The sequence below is a fragment of the Mobula birostris genome, chromosome 30 (assembly GCF_030028105.1).
Source record: "Mobula birostris isolate sMobBir1 chromosome 30, sMobBir1.hap1, whole genome shotgun sequence".
Lineage (NCBI taxonomy): Eukaryota > Metazoa > Chordata > Chondrichthyes > Myliobatiformes > Myliobatidae > Mobula > Mobula birostris.
The window spans coordinates 7,264,799-7,282,314 of NC_092399.1; the positions used below are offsets into that span (position 1 = coordinate 7,264,799).

Sequence of the window (17,516 nt, forward strand, 5' to 3'; positions counted from 1 at the left end):
TAGCATCTGATAAACCTGATTCTGAATGTTTGTCTTCAAGTACTGAATCCATAATGTTCTGATACAGAGATGAAGTGGGACTTCATCAATGGCTTTCTGAGAATCTAAGTACACTGATTATCTTATTGTAATGTCCATCACTACACACAAGTACAGTAGATGTAAAAGGACTGCCGTTTTGATAATGACCCTTTGTTTGAGGAGGGGAACACAAAGCTTTTGTTGTGTGCAATTTTTGCTGTTCAGTACAGGCGTGATATTTGTGTTGTAGCTTCACCAGGCTGGTATCTCAAGGTATCTGCATGTGACGTTCTATCTCACTCTCCCTCTTGCTCACTGCTCCCAGGGGAAGGTCCCTGCATTCGAATAGCCTCCCTCTCTCCCTCAATGCTGTTGGAGGATGGTGCAGAAATCCTGGGGCTGCGGCTTGTGGATTGGACTCTGTAGTTCACATTATGATGTGTTTCCCACTGCTCCTTTTTCCCTGTTGCTACTTTGGGCAATTTTGAATCGGGGCAGCCTGCAGAACACGAGCAGAATATGCCTGGACTCTTTCGATTCGTGTTCTATGTTGTGATTTGTTTTTTTTTTGCACATGGTGGGGTTTGATGTCTGAACCTGTTCCATGGTTTTCTTTGTTTCCTGGCTGTCTGTGAGGAAGTCGAATCTCAGAGTTTTATACTGCATGTATATTTTGATAATAAATGTACTTTGAATTGCATAGCTGTCCTTGTGTGCAATTTTTGGTGTTCAGCACAAGTGTGAAATCTATGTTGTATCTTCGCCAGGCTGGTCCCTCATCTTTTTAGGTACATGGTGCTTTTTCTACCATCCTCATTGATCTTCTAGTTTGACCGTAATCATACAGGGAAGGCTGTGCTGAGCCATTTATTTCCTGGTTCTGGTATTGCTCATGGTTTTTTTTTCCCCCCCACTATGGTTAAAAAGTTTGTTTGGTCATTGTTACATTACCCTTTGTGTGTTGCTGATTGTGGAAATTGGCTGTTGTTCTTCCATTACAACAGTGACAATTAAGACATGGTTTGCAGATAAGTGTGCCAGTTGGCAACTCTTGAAATCTATATTCTATTCCAAACTCTGGGTTGAGGTTACCAGGTTGACTGCTTTCGCAGCACAAACTAAAGACCTGAGGTCTGATGAAAGATCACTGCTCTTAAAAGTTAACTGTTCTTCTTTTCACAGGCTTAATGTATTGATCATTTTTTAATTGACCATATTATTTTAACTTGGGTGACAAATTTTAGTAAACTTCTAGAATGGAGCTTTATTTATAATATATAATACCATCATTCCAAATAAACTGATTCCTAAGCTCTGGAACCTGGGCCTTAGCACTCAGATCTGCAGCTAGATCTTCAATTTCCTCAGAGACAGGACCCAGGCTGTAAAAATAGGGGACAAGCTCTCCTCTACGATCACTCTGAGCACTGGTGCCCCACAAGGCTGTGTATTCAGCCCCCTGCTGTACTCACTGTACACCCATGATCGTGTAGCCAAGTTTCCATCAAACTCAATATATAAGTTTGCTGATGACACAACAATTGTAGGCCATATCTCGGGTAATGATGAGTTTGAGTACAGGGAGGAAATTAAGAACCTGGTGGCATAGTGCGAAGACAATAACCTATCCCTCAATGTCAGCAAGACAAAAGAGCTGGTTGTTGACTTCAGAAGGAGTAGCGGACCGCACGACCCAATTTACATCGGTGGTGCGCAACTGGAACAGGTCAAAAGCTTTAAGTTCCTTGGGGTCAATATCACAAATGACCTGACTTGGTCCAACCATGCAGAGTCCACTGCCAAGAAGGCCCACCAGTGCCTTTACTTCCTGAGAAAACTAAAGAAATTTGGCCTGTCCCCTAAAACCCTCACTAATTTTTATAGGTGCACCGTAGAAAGCATTCTTCTAGGGTGCATCACAACCTGGTATGGAAGTTGTCCTGTCCAAGACCGGAAAAAGCTGCAGAAGATCGTGAACATGGCACAGCACATCACAAAAACCAATCTTCCGTCTTTGGACTCACTTTACACCACACGCTGTCAGAGCAGTGCTGCCAGGATGATCAAGGACACGATCCACCCAGCCAACACACTTTTTGTCCTTCTTCCCTCCGGGAGAAGGCTCAGGAGCTTGAAGACTCGTACGGCCAGATTTGGGAACAGCTTTTTTCCAACTGTGATAAGACTGCTGAACGGATCCTGACCCGGATCTGGGCCGTACCCTCCAAATATCCGGACCTGCATCTCATTTTTTTTTTTGCACTACCTTACTTTTCATTTTTCTATTTATGATTTATAATTTATTTTTTTAATATTTACTATCGATTTATAATCCAGGGAGCGGGAAGCACAGAATCAAATATCGCTGTGATGATTGTACGTTCTGGTATCAATTGTTTGGCGACAATAAAGTATAAAGTATATATTTTACCAGGTGGGTATTCTTTCATTTTTCTTGAAAACCAATGTATTTTAAGGTTAGTTTTCTTTTGAGAATAAGGTGAGTGGGAATGTATTCATCCGCTCATTCGTTTTGTGTTGTGTCATATAACGTGGTCAGTCACGGTCTCTCCATGACCATGATTGTTCTTGGCAGTATTTTCTACAGCAGTGGTTTGCCGTTGCCGCCTTCTGAGCCGTGTCTTCACAAGACGGGTGATCCCAGTCATTATCAATACTCTTCAGAGATTGCTTGGCATCAGTGATTTCAAAGCCAGGACTTGTGATATGCTCCAGCTACTCTCGTGGCTTCACATGACCCTGATTGGGGGCTAAGCACCTTGTCCAAGGGTGAGCTGCAGGCTAGTGGAAGGAAAGAGAACCTTAGACCTCCTTTGGCTTCCCCATCCCACAACCCTGAGAATGTATTAGTCTTGTAAAACTGTTATCAGAATTGCAGATCTTAATTTGTGGTTTATTTAATTTTTTTTGAGCAAGTAGTTGCAAGAAAATGTTTGTGAACCCTTTGCATTTACCCGTTTTTCTGCATTAATTAGTCATAAAATAAAATGTTTTTGTTTGGGGAGCAGTGGTTTCCTCCGTGGTGTCCTTCCACAAACACCATGCTTGTTCAGTGTTTTTCTTACAGTGGACACCTGAACAGAGACTTTAGCAAGTTCTAGAGATTTCTGCAGGTCTTTTGCTGTTACCCTTGGGTTCTCTTTCACCTCTTCAGCATTGCACGTTGTGCTCTTGGTGTGATCTTTGCACAATTTCTCTTACTGTGGACTGATGAACATTCTGATCTTCAGAAATGCTTCTGTAGCCTTTTCTGGCTCCATGCATCTCTTCAATTCTTCTAAGGTCCCCTGGAAGTTACTTTGAGGCATGGTGCACATAAAGAGACCTTTCTTGGGAACAGCAGGCTCTGTCAGTAACCTGACTTTATGTGTCTTTCTTATAGGGCAGGGCACCTCTCCAACCCATACCTCCAATCTCATCTCAATCACCCCAAGTAGTTTTTGTAGAAGGCATTACCCAAGAGTTCACATACTTTTTTTGAACCTAGTCTGTGATTGCTTAAATGGTGTACTCAGTATTAATGAGAAGTACAATTGTTTGTGTCCCATTTTATGAGTAATTAATGCAGAAAACCAGGTAATTGCAAAGGGTTCACAAACTTTTTCTTGCAACTGGAAGAATTTCCAATATGTAGCAATATGTAGAAAAGTAATTGCTTATTGCTATGTGTACTCATCTCTAGCTGAACACCAGTTTTCAGTTGTTTACATGTAATAATTGGGACAATACTTACATTATAATCAATATCCAGAAAGAAATGCAGGACTAACAGATGCTAATTATCAGTAAAGTATTCTGAAATACGTGACAATATATTGAATATGTGACAGCAAGGATTCAATTATGTCTATTAACTTTAAATATTTATTTAAATAAAACATTTGAAAAAATTGTATGCAAAATATTCTTTCTACAATAAAAAATATCAATATACAAAGTTATTATTTACATAGAAAAAGGTTCTAATTACAATACTGTATTCTCAGAGTAAGAATGTGCATGTAGTTCTAGGATCTCTCACCATGATGATATAGGATCCATTTTAAGTAAATAGTGGAAGTTAATCTGCTGGAGGAACTCAGCAGATCGAGCAGCATCCCTGGTGTAAAACAATTGCTGAAATGCCAACAATTCTTTTCCCTCCCTCCCTCCCTCCCTCCCACCCACCCCACATAACTGCTGTGTTCCTCCAGCACATTGTTCATTGCTCCAGTTCCCAGATTCTACAGTCTCTTGTGTCTTCAAGAATGAAATATTATAATTGTACCTCAAATCATGCTCTATAATTCTATAAGTTTTCCTAAAAGTGTCCACGTTCATTGGTTTGTTTTGGGGAAGTTGCGAAAACAGTATGTTAACTTTGCCTGGAAAATTAGGGAGAGCTTCACCCACGGCTGTGGTCCGCCATCTGCAGACATAATGTGACAACCTGTGTTCTGAAAAAGGTGGTGCAAGGTGAATTAGGGACACATTTTAAGGATCCTTTTGGGATTAGAAGGGATGTGGTATTTAATAATCCTTAGTCCTCCAGTAAGATGAGAAAGGAGGATTGAATCGGGGCAGCACGGTAACATAGTGGTTAGCACAATGCTTTACAGTACAGGTGACCCGGGTTCAATTCCCGACACTGCCTGTAAGGAATTTGCATGTTCTCCCTGTTACTGCGTGGGTTTCCTCCGGGTGCTCCGGTTTCCTCCCACAGTCCAAAGATTTACTGGTTGGTAGGTCATTAGGCTAGGGTTAAACTTGTGGGTTCAAAGTGCTGGAAGGCTCTATTCTGCACTATATATATAGTGAAATAAACAGATTCAGATTCCTTCCCAAGGAAGAAGACTGGAGAACATAACAACATAAGATGCCTTTCCTCCAAAACTAATCAGTATTAGTAATGGGACAGAAATATTGAAAACTGATTACCAGAAGCTGCAAGAATGGGACATTGGAGATCCAGCAACTGTAGGAAATTATGCACTAGTACAGAATGTATGGTAGATATAATATTGTGGAAGTGGCCTTTCCCACGGTACATGCAGTCTAATTATATAAGAAACTGGTAACAATCAAATCAAATTGTTCAGACTGGGGACAAAGAAAGTCAGAAGGAACCATCAGGAATTTGATCCATTCTTTGGGATAAAACTAAGAAGCCACATTACCCTGGAAACCACCACTATTGTGCAAATCTATACTACTTTCAGGAACCCCAAAGTCAGTCCACACCAAGTGGTGGGGTTCACCCATCAGAAAATTATTTCGTAAAATCTTTGGCAGGGAAAGCTGTTGGCCCCCTGCTCAAACAAAATGTCGCAAGCAAGAACAGGTAACAAGTAATTAGGTGAATAGAAGGCGTACAACTGGAAGTGACATTCTGCTTTGACTCCATCACCCGTGGGCAGGACACCCAGTGGGCGGTGGGGGGTGTGTGTGAGCGTGGTATCCAGTCAAATCAGCTATGTGATGCTGTTACAGCTCTGGGCATCAGAGCTTGGAGGTCAATTATGACATCATCTATAAGGACTTTGTACATCCTCATGGAATGCAGATTCCGCCCCCCCCCCCCCCAGGTCTTCTGGTTTCTTCCCACACTCCAAGGGTTAATTCAGTGTTTGCTGAGCGGTGCGGCTCGGAGGGCCTCTTCTACACAGTCTCTTTAAAATAAAACAGAAGTTCACACAGTTTTGCTACTTTTGCCCTTGAGGGAAAACTCAGGGGAAATTACTCAGGTTCTTTGTGAGGCAAGTCATTCAGGTAGAATACAACTCACAAATGCAAGGCAAAACAAAAGAGAAAAAGGAATTTGTAGACGATATAAGAAATGATCTGCAGGCTCCTCCAAAAAATGTAAGGGAGGTTGAGGAGGCGTTCTTGGAGAGCATTGTGAAAGATGTGTACTCTCACAGAGAGGCTGAGGACATGGAAATTCTGTCAATAATAAAGCTGGATTGGGGTGAGGGCCCGGGAGTTCTGACACTCTTTATTATGCAAAGGGATGAATTAAAGAGTGTGCAGTCGTATGAGCAACGGAGATAAAGGCTTAGCCTGAACTACAGAAACACAGGAGATTCTGCAGATGCTGGAAATCCACAGCAACACACAAAATGCTGGAGGATCTCAGGAACTCAAGCAGCATCTATGGAAATGAATAAACACTAGAGTTGTTCTCAAATGTCCCTATTCTGGTGTTGTACTCAATCCTCAAATAGGAAACAGGGTACCTTGAAACAAAGACCTTTATTTCCTTTGATTTTCTTTTTGCTAACCATACTTCCTGATCTTGACAGATACTGCATGAAAACAGGTCCTTCACATCCACATTAACCATCAACTGTCCATTTTACTCAAATCCATCATTAATACTAGTCTTTATTCTCCCCACATTCTCTTTAACTGCACCCCCCTCCCCAGATCCTACACTTACCCACATTAGGGGTAATTTACTTTGACCTGCTAACCTGCATATCTTTGGATGTGAGAGGAAACCCACAAGGTCACAGGAACGATGTGCAAATCTCCACACAGAGCATCTGAGCTCAGGACTGAAGCTGGATATCTGGTGGAGCGAGGCAGTGATTAGTAGCTCCTTGCTACATCAAACTGTTTAAAAAAAAACAGAATCTAGTATCATTATTCACAAAACTAGACTCCACTTGTAGGTGTAGAAAGCCTCTGCTGAGTTACTGTGCGTAGTTTCCAGGCTCTTTGGCTTTAACAAACTTTATGTCTTCTCTGTACTTCATGCTGGTCACCGGCTGTCTCCGAAGCAAGGTGTCACCTTGGTCTATCTCCTTAGGTTCGTCATACACAGTTGAAATCAGATGACTGGTCTGTCGATATGGTTTCTTCACTGGCTGAAAATTCTGAATTCTTTCTCCATGATACCTGCAGAGTTAAAGCAGCAAAGGAATGTCAATGAGGAAATTTAAATTAATCACATATCGTACGTTCGTTATGTGCCACGTTGTATGACGTATCTTTCCATGACCATAACTGTTCTTGGCAAATTCTTCGACAGAAGTGGTTTGCCATTGCCTTCATCTGGGCAGCGTCTTTACAAGACGGCTGACCCCTGCCATTATCAATGCTCTTCAGAGATTGTCTGCCTGGTGTCAGTGGTCACATAACCAGGACTTGGGATGTGTACCAGCTGCTCGTACGACCATCCACCACCTGCTCCCATGGCTTCACATGACCTTGGTCGGAGGCTAAGCAGGTGCCACACCTTGCCCAAAGGTGACCTGCAGGCTAACGGAGGGAAGAAGCACCTTGTACTTCACTTGGTAGAGAAATATCTCCACCCCACCACCCAAAATCATAGATAGCTAATATATAATTTCAGGTGATAGCACAGCAATATCTCTGTTGTAGATTAATATTCCATCACCACACTAAGTCAGTAAGTACAGTGGATAGCACTCTTGACAAGTCAGAAATTGAAAGGGATATCGGTGCCACTCTAGAGATTTGAGCAAAAAAGGGACTGCACTAAGGGTGTAAGAACATAAAAGTCCTTTGTCTCTTTCACCAGCTCTGTTGAGGTAAGAACAACATCCAGCGGGCTTGCTATTTCACCTAGTGGAAGAAAAACAGAAAGTTCAACACTGCTGAAATTTAGTAGTGAATTGTCAGCGCACTGGTTTAGAAATTTTGGTTATGGTCCACAGGCTCACATTTCACAGCCACACCATTCAGCAGGCAGTGCCAAACAAAATTCTCAGCACTGGACCCAGTACTGAAAGCTGGTATAATATCCGAGTCCATTGCACTCACAAACAAGTGGGGGTGAAAAACAGAAATGTCTTCAAATACTCAGCAGTATTGGTGGATAAAGACAAAGAAACAAGAGTGTTAGATACATGAGTTACAACCAAAGGGGAAAAACACCTGGAGTCGCTTAGCACTTTCGTGCAAGGGTGTTTATTAGGTGCATTAGAAATCAAGCTTGCAAAAATAGTGAAAAGAAAACTGCCAATATTTACAAAAAGATAACAATAAATAGCTACATATTATTTATCCAGGGTGGACTCCTGGCAACCTGATCTCTCTCTCCAACTCAGAGTGATGAGTCCGTTTATCAGGCACCAGGAAATACCACCTTCAATTACCCACAAAGTCAACAACTGAAGACTACACATGTATAATGCACCCTACAAGGTAGTTACAATCATATTCCAAAATAAACAGAAGTATCTACCTTAAATGCCAGCAATATTTACACATTCACACATCCCCATTACTAAGGAAATGGAATATTCTGCCATGTATGGGGCAAAAGGTACCATAAAGCCATTGAAGTGCAAACACTCAGCTCAACAACCGCAGTATGACAAGGTAGCTAGAGTGCCTCAGAATTTTCGCACAGTACTGTAGTAATTTTATATATTCCACTGCACTGCTGCCGCAAAAAATATCAAATTTCATGACATATGTGAGTGACAATAAACCAGATTCTGATACAGGTCTCTGTTGTGGGCTGAGAGTGGGGAGGAGGCAGGGAGAGGGGAATCATGATTGGGAAAAGGGGGAAGGGAGAGGGGAGAGAGCGGGAAATATCAGAGAGACATTCTGTAATGATCAATAAACCGATTGTTTGGTATCAAATGATCTTGCCTGGTGTCTCAGGGCTGGGTGTGTCTGCAACAGTGCCACCACCCTCTCCTGGCACAAATTCTCTGCCACCTGCCCCACACCTCTCCTGTGGCGCTCCGCTCTTGCCATTCCCAACATCTTTTGTTCCTGCCAGATTTACAAAGTTGCTGTCCACTCCACGTTGACAAATACAGTACTGTACAGAAGTTCATAGGCACCACAGCTATATTTACTTATGCACAATACTGTATACAGTGAGGACATTGTCATTTAGAAGATTCTTTGCTACTAATTCTTCAGAGAAACTACCAGCTCAATACGAAAAGCCACTTGTGTTACCTACCCGAATCCTCGCTTACACTTCGGATGCTGCCCGTCATTGTCCAGAGCATCAGCCAACCCAGAATTGCTACAGCCGAGGCCTTGACCGTCCCTCCATCCCTGCCGTTCCATCACCTTCCTGCCAATTCCCTGAATGAGAAGTAGAAGGAACACATTGATCCACATAATCTGATGAATGGAAATGACTGAGACAAGAGAATAAACAGATTCAATAACCATGTTTGCCCCTGTCAAAGCACAGGATGCACTAAATGAAGCAGGAATCTGTGGCGAGGAGGTTCAAAGAGCCACAGCACTTTCAGCATCAACATATGACGGACTTACACAAAGGTTGAAAGGAGCTTCAATAGATGAAAAATAGCACTGTATTGTTCAAAATAAATCTATTCTCAAAGTACACATACACCACCATACACAGCCCTGAGATATATTGAGTCTGCCTGCAAGACAGTGAATCTATAGAATAATAACCATAACAGAATCAATGGAAGACCTCCCAACCTGGGTGTTCAACCAGAGGGCAGAAGACAACAAAACTGTGCAAGTCCAAAAAGAAGAAATAATAGTAATAAATAAGCAATAAATATTGTGAACATGAGATGAAGAATCCTTGAAAGGGAGTCCATTGGTTGTACTACATACAATGGCCATAACCCAAGAGCAAGATGAAAACACCACAGCAGAACTAATGGAGCATTGCAGTTATGGAGAGACCGACAACAAAGCCACTCCACTTCTGCTCAGGACCACACAAGAAATCACAAAACAATTTTATGAAAATTAGCAGGGAGCTTTCAAAATATTTCACCCGACATTCACTTCTCCAAACTAGTAGGATATCTCTCTCTGTCTGTGGAGTTGAGTGTAAAGTTGACAATGAGTTAAAAAGGTACATTCTTGCTATGAGGTTCGATGGTAGCCTCTTCTTCCTTTCCATACGGTGGGTATGAGAAAAACCATATTAAGAGAAATAATTATTGTAGTAGCCTAGATTCGGAGCAAATCTATGTGGTTTGTATTGTGTTTAAGGTGACTGTACAAATTATCTTGGAAAACCACAGCTGATCATGTGGCTCATATGAACAGAGACGTGCTCTAGGCCAGGGGTTCCCGATCCGGGATTCACAGATCCCTTGTTTACTGGTATCGGTCCTTGGCCAATGGATCTTTGCTCTATTGAGAATGTAACTTAAACACCAATTCAGAATACAAGCTCAATTTAAAACACACATTTAAACAAGAGAATCTGTTTTAACATCAAATGTTGTTTTAAGTCAACTACTGCAGGAGACTTGCTTACCTTGGTGTATCGCTCGAAGCCTCCAATACGAGGGGACTGCGCAGACGCACTCTCAAGACCCTCCCTCAGCCGTTGTTCCAGCCTCATCTGCACATAATCCTGGGAATCTTTATCACCTCCATCTGTGGAAAGTTCAAAAGAAATTTACTTCACCGTTGTTTCTGCAGAACTTGATCAATCAATCAACACCAAAACCTTTGAACAGCCGTAACATTTGTGAAGCACGGAATCCTTCCAGTGGCACAGTCAGTAGAGGAGCTGCCTCACAGTGCCTTTGACCTGGTTTAACCCTGACCTCAGGTGCTGTCTGTTTGTTTATTTTTGTTTATTGAGACACAGCACAGAATAGTCCCCTCCGGCCCTTCAAGCCGTGCCACCCAGCAACCCCCAATTTAACCCTAGCCTCATCATGAGACAACTTACAATGACCAATTAACCTACCAAACAGTACCTCTCCGGGCTGCAGGAGGAACCTGGAGCACCCGAAGGAAATCCACACAGTCAGGGGAGAATGTACAAGCTTCTTAAGAGACAGTGGCAGGAATTGAACCCATGTCGTTGGTACTGTAAAGCGTTGTGCTAACCACTACACGATCGTGCTGCGCCTCATTTTGTCCTTGGAATCACATGGACTTCCTCCGGATGCTCTGCTTTCTCCCATATCCCGAAGATCGATGTGCAGTTTGGCTAAATGGCCACTATATATTGTCCCTAGTGTGCAGGTGAGTGAGAGAATTTGGAGGGTAGGGGGAATATAGACAGAATGAAAACTGGGATGAATATATTAGTGTAAATGGGCAGAACTCCACCATGGCTACATAAGCACAAGGGTTGGGCATGGGTCTAGCAACCCCATCCTGTAAAAAACCCAATGCTAGAGAAATGCCAACAGGAGCTCCAAAGACCTCATTCCTGGGAGAGGAAGGATCTCCGCCTACAAGATGCATAGATGGGCTACACCTGGACTTGACAGACAGACCCAAGACCAAGGGTTCTGGGGTGACAGGCTTAAGAAGTAATTTGGTGGCTAATGGTCAGTTTGGACATAGTTGGTGAAAGAGCCAGTTTACATGTTGTATGATTCTCACTGAGTGTGTCTGAGAGATCATTACAAACTATCACCATTCATATCAAGGGGAAGTAGAAACTTACAACATTGCAAAGCACAAAACACAGACTTTGAATTTTATCCCTGAACACTGCGTGAAAGAATACAGGTCATGAACCCTGTTATATAAGGCATTACAAGAGGTCCTAACCCCTGCTGTACAGAGAAGGAAGCACAGACCACGCAGTGTCATTCCACCACTCTTCCCTCTAAGCTGTGTGGGTGCGTGGCCGCACAATAACCGAAATGCTCCCGTGCACATAGCCTTTGTTGCCACACAGCTGGACAGACAAGTAAAAGTTTACGAAACATGAACAATTTTCTTTGCTGTACTGTATTTCATTATACCCTTCAATTAATAAATTAAAAAGTATTTGATATTTCAATTTTCATTCTAAGTATCCATAGTATACATATTACAAAAAAAACATTTAAAGTGCCACACAGTTTTCAGGGCATGTAAAATATTTCCTGTTCAGAGCAATGGTTAGCCCGTGCAGCTGTTAAAAAAAAAAAAGGGGACATTGCATTCCAGACAAAAGGGCAGACTAGCACTAACGTCCTGTTCAAGTGGCAAGCATGCCCTACAGCTCATGCAATATGTGCAGCAAAGTTCAAAGTAAATTTATTATCAAAGTACATATATGTCACCATATACAACTCTGAGATTCATTTTCCTGTGGGTATACTCAACAAATCTATAGAATAGTAGTTATAACAGAATCAATGAAAGACAGCTCAACTGGTGCGTTCAACCAGACTGCAGAAGACAACTAACTATGCTCATACAAAAAGAAGAAACAATAATAATAAATAAATATCGAGGACATAAGATGAACAGTCCTTGAAGGTGAGTCCAGTGGTTGTGGGGACTTTTCAATAATGGGGCAAATGAAGTTGAGTGAAGTTATCCCTTTTAGTTCAAAAGCTGGATCTCCAGCCAGTGCCGCACTTCACATGATTAACAGCCACAGTCGTGATGTGCCATACTGGACAGGACTAGTTCCTCCAGCCCACTTAATACCACACAATGCACACATGCGCACCAAGCAACATATTTTTTCATCCAACCATTATAGCCTGCATTGTGCACTCGAGAGAAAAACATACACCTAAAGTATGCACCATTCTGTACACCACAGGAAATGCGGCCAATAGTCTGCATCGTATTGTACGCACAGTTCACACAGCCTTACAGCATCTCACTGCCTCTGGTAGTTTGCACAACCTGTACTGGACTGCAGAGAACAAAGTAACTATAGACATGCAATTTAAAGCATACAGCAAATGGCAAAATTGCCAGCCACTGCATACTGCTGCAGTCCCTAAGTAACCATACATGCAGCCACTACACCTGTGTCAGTCACTAAACACCTGACAAGATGCAGTGCTCAGTAAGTCTCTGCAAGGCAGGAATTTTAGGCTCCGTTTCCACAATATCATCCTCTTAGGTTCCTTTAATTTGATCCAGTTTCCTTTTCACATTTCTGAATGTTGTGCATTTATACTCAATCCATTAACCCAGATGATAGTTCATCTAACAATTGAATCACATTCACTCTGTTGTATTTCCAAAGGTCTACAAAAGGAATCAGGCATATAAAATTCTAAGTTCCAATTACAAATCAAACAGATGAGAGATGTAAAAATTACCTTGCCTTCTTGGTTGCCCTTTGTTGTAGTATACACTCATATCGACATCCCAGTCATCTGCCGTCTCCTCATCAAAATCTGAAATATAGAGCAAAAGTCAACCCTAAACAAACCAACCATCAATGCCTGCCCACAACATGCCCTGGTCTCAACTACTGAAGTCCTCTGATCAAAAATAACAAGCATGTCCCACCTGTTTTCTCTTGCCAAAACTGTGCATCTGTATAAAACACGAGGCCAGAGCCTCCTTTCTCCCACTTCAGCTCAATTTCTTCCTCAAACAGTCGCTCCTTTGTCCGATCCTGGGTTGTAACATCGTCATACAATGCTTCATATCTCTCCCATTCCTCACACTCATCGTCATCCTGGAAATGAACAAAGTAATGTTACCGTTGGATGAGAACTTACATTTATATTTGTACATCCTCCCCATGGAATGTGTGGGATTTCTCCCAGTGCTCTGGTTTCCTCCCACAGTCCAAAGGTTAGTAGGTTAATTGGTCACTGTAAATTGTCCCGTGATTAGGCTAGGGTTGAACCGGGGGTTGCTGGGCGGTGCAGCTCGAAGGGTTGGAAGGGCCTATTCCGCGCTGTATCCCCCAAAATAAGATTAACTTCCTTCTCCCATCTGCATGAGATGTGGGACATTTGAGAGACCTTGAACTTTTTACTGTTCTCATGGACTGTTCTTCATCAAGTTATGGTATTGTTGCACTGTTGTAACTATATGTTATAATTATGTGGTTTTGTTAGTTTTTTCAGTCTTGGTCTGTCCTGTGTTTTGTGATATCACACCGGAGGAAATATGGTATCATTTCTTAATGCATGCATTACTAAATGGCAATAAAAGAGGACTGCACGTCTTCATAATCTAAAAAAACTTTCCTGTGGCTAATTACTGTTGAAATATCCCTACCAGAGAGGCTAGGGTGCGAAAATTAAGAACTACTAACAGTGCTCAGTTTCCAAGTGGCAGGCTCTGTTTGGATTCCTGCACTACAATCAGCAATGGTGATAGGTTCCTCAACTAAAGCTGAGGCAAAGGCCAAGCTCCAACTACCCCAAGGATGTCCCTTGGGGTTATCAGGGTGCAATGGTCCTCCTTCACTATGGATTCTCAACTCACTTACGACATGAAAGTGACGCTTACATCCTCAGAATGGGACTCCTCTTCCTCTTCACTTCCCTGTGGAGATTTCTCAGGCACTGCCTCTTGCAACTCCAGGAAGTGAGCAGCTGAATCTTGTTGTTGGTCCTCTGCTGCTGCTTCTGTCTCAGCCCTTCCTTCAGCCGGCACTGAGGTTGAATTCTGGTACAGGAAAGGAACATTCCCATAACGCCTATTAGAGCTTGTCTTGGGGAACTTCAAACAGAGCTTGGTGATGATACGGGGAGGCAGACGACAAGCTTGGATCAATTCCAGGAAAACCCTCAGCGGAGTTCCCACATTCCCATTGGGCATTACTGCCGGAGGGTTTAATTCTGCCAATCTGGACAGATCTTCAGCTGTGAAAGTTTCACTCAGGGCTCTCCGACTCCGAAGCTCCTTTCTTGTTTTGTATGAAATGTCCGATTCTGTTTAACAGAGAGAGAAAAAAAACAATGAGAATACAAGAGACGATGGATGCTGGAATCTGGAGAACTGGGGGCAACTCAGTAGTTCAAGCAGTACCCATGTCAGGAAAGAAATTATTGATGTTTCAGATTGAAACCTGCATTGGGACTCAACAATAACCTTTCACAGAAGAAATTAGAATAGCATTAAAATCCACACATGCAAACATGCCCAGCCCCACACTCCATCACTTGTCAGCTTCCTCATCCCAATTCCAATATAACTTTTGCCTTCAGTCTTCTCTAACATTCCTGCCATCCTACTTCTTCTTTACTTCCACTATGTTCTTCCTCTTCGCACCTTGTGCCACATCGGACAGCAATCTTGCCGTTTCCTTAGCATTTTTGTTTGCTTTTTTATGAGGCCAAGTTGCTAGCTTGATCCCAGCACAGGTGGAAAGCGTGCAAGGGGCCAGCCGCGTTCGAACCCAGGACCATTTGTCTCAAGGTCTAGTGCTGATGCCACTACACCACCAGCCAGCTGCCTTACTTCTACTATACTCTTGTTCTTCACCATCAACCCCTGCTGCCCTTCAATCTTTCACAAATGTGAAAAGAATGTGCAATGTCCTCTCTTCTTGACTCTGCCATCAGGAAGGTGGTATGGGAGCCTCAGGACCCACACCACCAGGTTCGGGAACAATTATAAACACAAAATACTCTGCAGATGCTGGGGTCAAAGCAACACTTACAACATGCTGAAGGAACTCAGCAGGTCGGGCAGCATCCGTGGAAACTATGAGTCGACGTTTTGGGCCGGAACCCTTCGTCAGGACTGAAGAGGGAAAGGGCAGACGCCCTATAAAGAAGGTGGGGGGGAGGGTGGGAAGGAGAAGGCTGGTAGGTTCCAGGTGAAAAACCAGTAAGGGGAAAAATAAAGGGGTGGGGGAGGGGAAGCAGGGAGGTGATAGGCAGGAAAGGTGAAGAAGGAATAAGGGAAAACACAATGGGTGGTAGGAGGCAGAACCATGAGGGAGGTGATAGGCAACTGGGGGAGGGGGCAGAGTGACATAGGGATAGAGGAAGGGAGGGGGAGGGAATTACCAGAAGTTGGAGAATTCTATGTTTATACCAAGGGGCTGGAGACTACCTAGAGGGCATATGAGGTGTTGCTCCTCCAGCCTGAGTTTAGCCTCATCATAGCAGTAGAGGAGGCCATGTATGGACATATTTGAATGGGAGTGTGAAGCAAAGTTGAAGTGGGTGGCTACTGGGAGATCCTGTCTGTTGTGGTGGATGGAGCGGAGGTGCTCGACGAAGCAATCCCCCAATCTGCGTCGGGTTTCACCGATGTAGAGGAGGCCGCACCGGGAGCACCAGATGCAATAGTTGACCCCAACAGACTCACAAGTGAAGTGTTGCCTCACCCGGAAGGACTGTTTGGGGCCCTGAATGGTGGCAAGACAGGAGGTGTAGGGACAGGTGTAGCACCTCCGCTCCGTCCGCCACAACAGACAGGATCTCCCAGTAGCCACCCACTTCAACTCTGCTTCCCATTCCCATTCAGATATGTCCATACATAGCCTCCTCTACTGCCATGATGAAGCTAATCTCAGGTTGGAGGAGCAACACCTTATATTCCGTCTGGGTAGCCTCCAACCTAATGGCATGAACATTGACTTCTCTAACTTCCGTTAATGCCCCACCTCCCCCTCATACCCCATCTGTTTTATTTATTTATATATACACACACATACACTTTTTTTCTCTCTCCTTTTTCTCCCTCTGTCCCTCTCACTATATTCCTTGCCCATCCTCTGGGCTTTCCCCCTCCTCCCTGGACCTCCTGTCCCATGATCCTCTCATATCCCTTTTGCCTATCACCTGTCCAGCTCTTGGCTCTATCCCTCCCCCTCCTGTCTTCTCCTATCTCCCCCTCCCCCTTTCAAATCCCTTACTCACTCTTCCTTCAGTTAGTCCTGACGAAGGGTCTCGGCCCGAAACGTCGACTGTACCTCTTCCTATAGATGCTGCCTGGCCTGCTGCGTTCACCAGCAACTTTTATGTGTGTTGTCTGATTATTTTCTCTTCACTGTATTGTATAATTTATGTATTGTCTGAACATATGGCAAGATAGCAATAAAAGGAATTCTCAGGAATCATCAGGCTCTTAAACCCAAGGAATCACTTGCCCTCATCATTAAAATGCTCCCACAACCTATGAAGTCACTTTCAAGGACTCTTCAGCATGTTCTCGATATTTATTGCTTGTTTATTTATATTATTATCTCTTTTTGCATCTGCACAGTTTGCTATCTTCTGCACTCTGGTTGAACGACCAAATTGGGCAGTCTTTCATCGAATCTGTTATGGTTATTTCTATTGGTTTATTGAGTATGCCCACAAGAAAATGAATCGTAGGATTGTCTATGGTGACATATATATATACAGTTTGATACTAATTTACATTGAACTCTCAAAGTGATTCTGACTCCGTGCTCACCTGTCACCTCCCCGACCCTGACGGTGTGGATGCGGCAGCATCCCCGCAGCGAGTCCCCGGCCCTGTCGACCCACTGGCTGCCGTCATACATCCGCAGGAACTGGGGGGCCCGCTCGGCCGACAGCCTCACCACGCAACAGCAGGTCAGGGCACTGTCCGGCCCTCCTCGCCCTGAGCCCTGGTGCTGGTGCCGCCGCCGCTCGGGCCGATGCCGGTAATGGAAGCAGCTGAAGCCGCCGCTCTCGGTGAACTGTGAGAAGTACTGGCGGAGATCAGCGGCGCGGAGCTGTCGCGGGATGTTCCTCACCACGGCGTAAACACCGGCTGCCTCCGCCATCTTACAGACGGGCAATCTAGGGCATGCGCACGAGCCGTTTGGAATGAACGGTCGAGCTCGCCATGTTTGATAATGGCAGATTGTAACGCGA

The 17,516-nt window shown here is 43.7% G+C and overlaps 1 protein-coding gene across 1 annotated transcript; it reads right to left on the bottom strand.

Moving 5' to 3' along the window:
* Positions 1–4,214: 4,214 nt before the first annotated feature.
* On the bottom strand, positions 4,215–17,516 carry gpatch3 (G patch domain containing 3). The gene is made up of 7 exons (XM_072247195.1): positions 17,089–17,516; positions 14,182–14,606; positions 13,225–13,396; positions 13,032–13,109; positions 10,271–10,392; positions 8,972–9,099; positions 4,215–6,921 (listed from the first exon to the last, which is right to left on the bottom strand). The coding sequence occupies exons 1-7, from the start codon at positions 17,423–17,425 to the stop codon at positions 6,717–6,719; spliced, it is 1,467 nt and encodes a 488-aa protein (XP_072103296.1). The 5' UTR covers positions 17,426–17,516; the 3' UTR covers positions 4,215–6,716.

Excerpts from the sequence above, each read along its gene's own strand:
- gpatch3 (XM_072247195.1), bottom strand. The coding sequence starts at position 17,425 with ATGGCGGAGGCAGCCGGTGTTTACGCCGTGGTGAGGAACATCCCGCGA. Across the intron at positions 9,100-10,270 it reads GCTTCGAGCGATACACCAAG|GGAATTGGCAGGAAGGTGAT; the intron begins GTAAGCAAGTCT and ends CTTCTCATTCAG. Across the intron at positions 6,922-8,971 it reads AAGTGTAAGCGAGGATTCGG|GTATCATGGAGAAAGAATTC; the intron begins GTAGGTAACACA and ends TTAACTCTGCAG.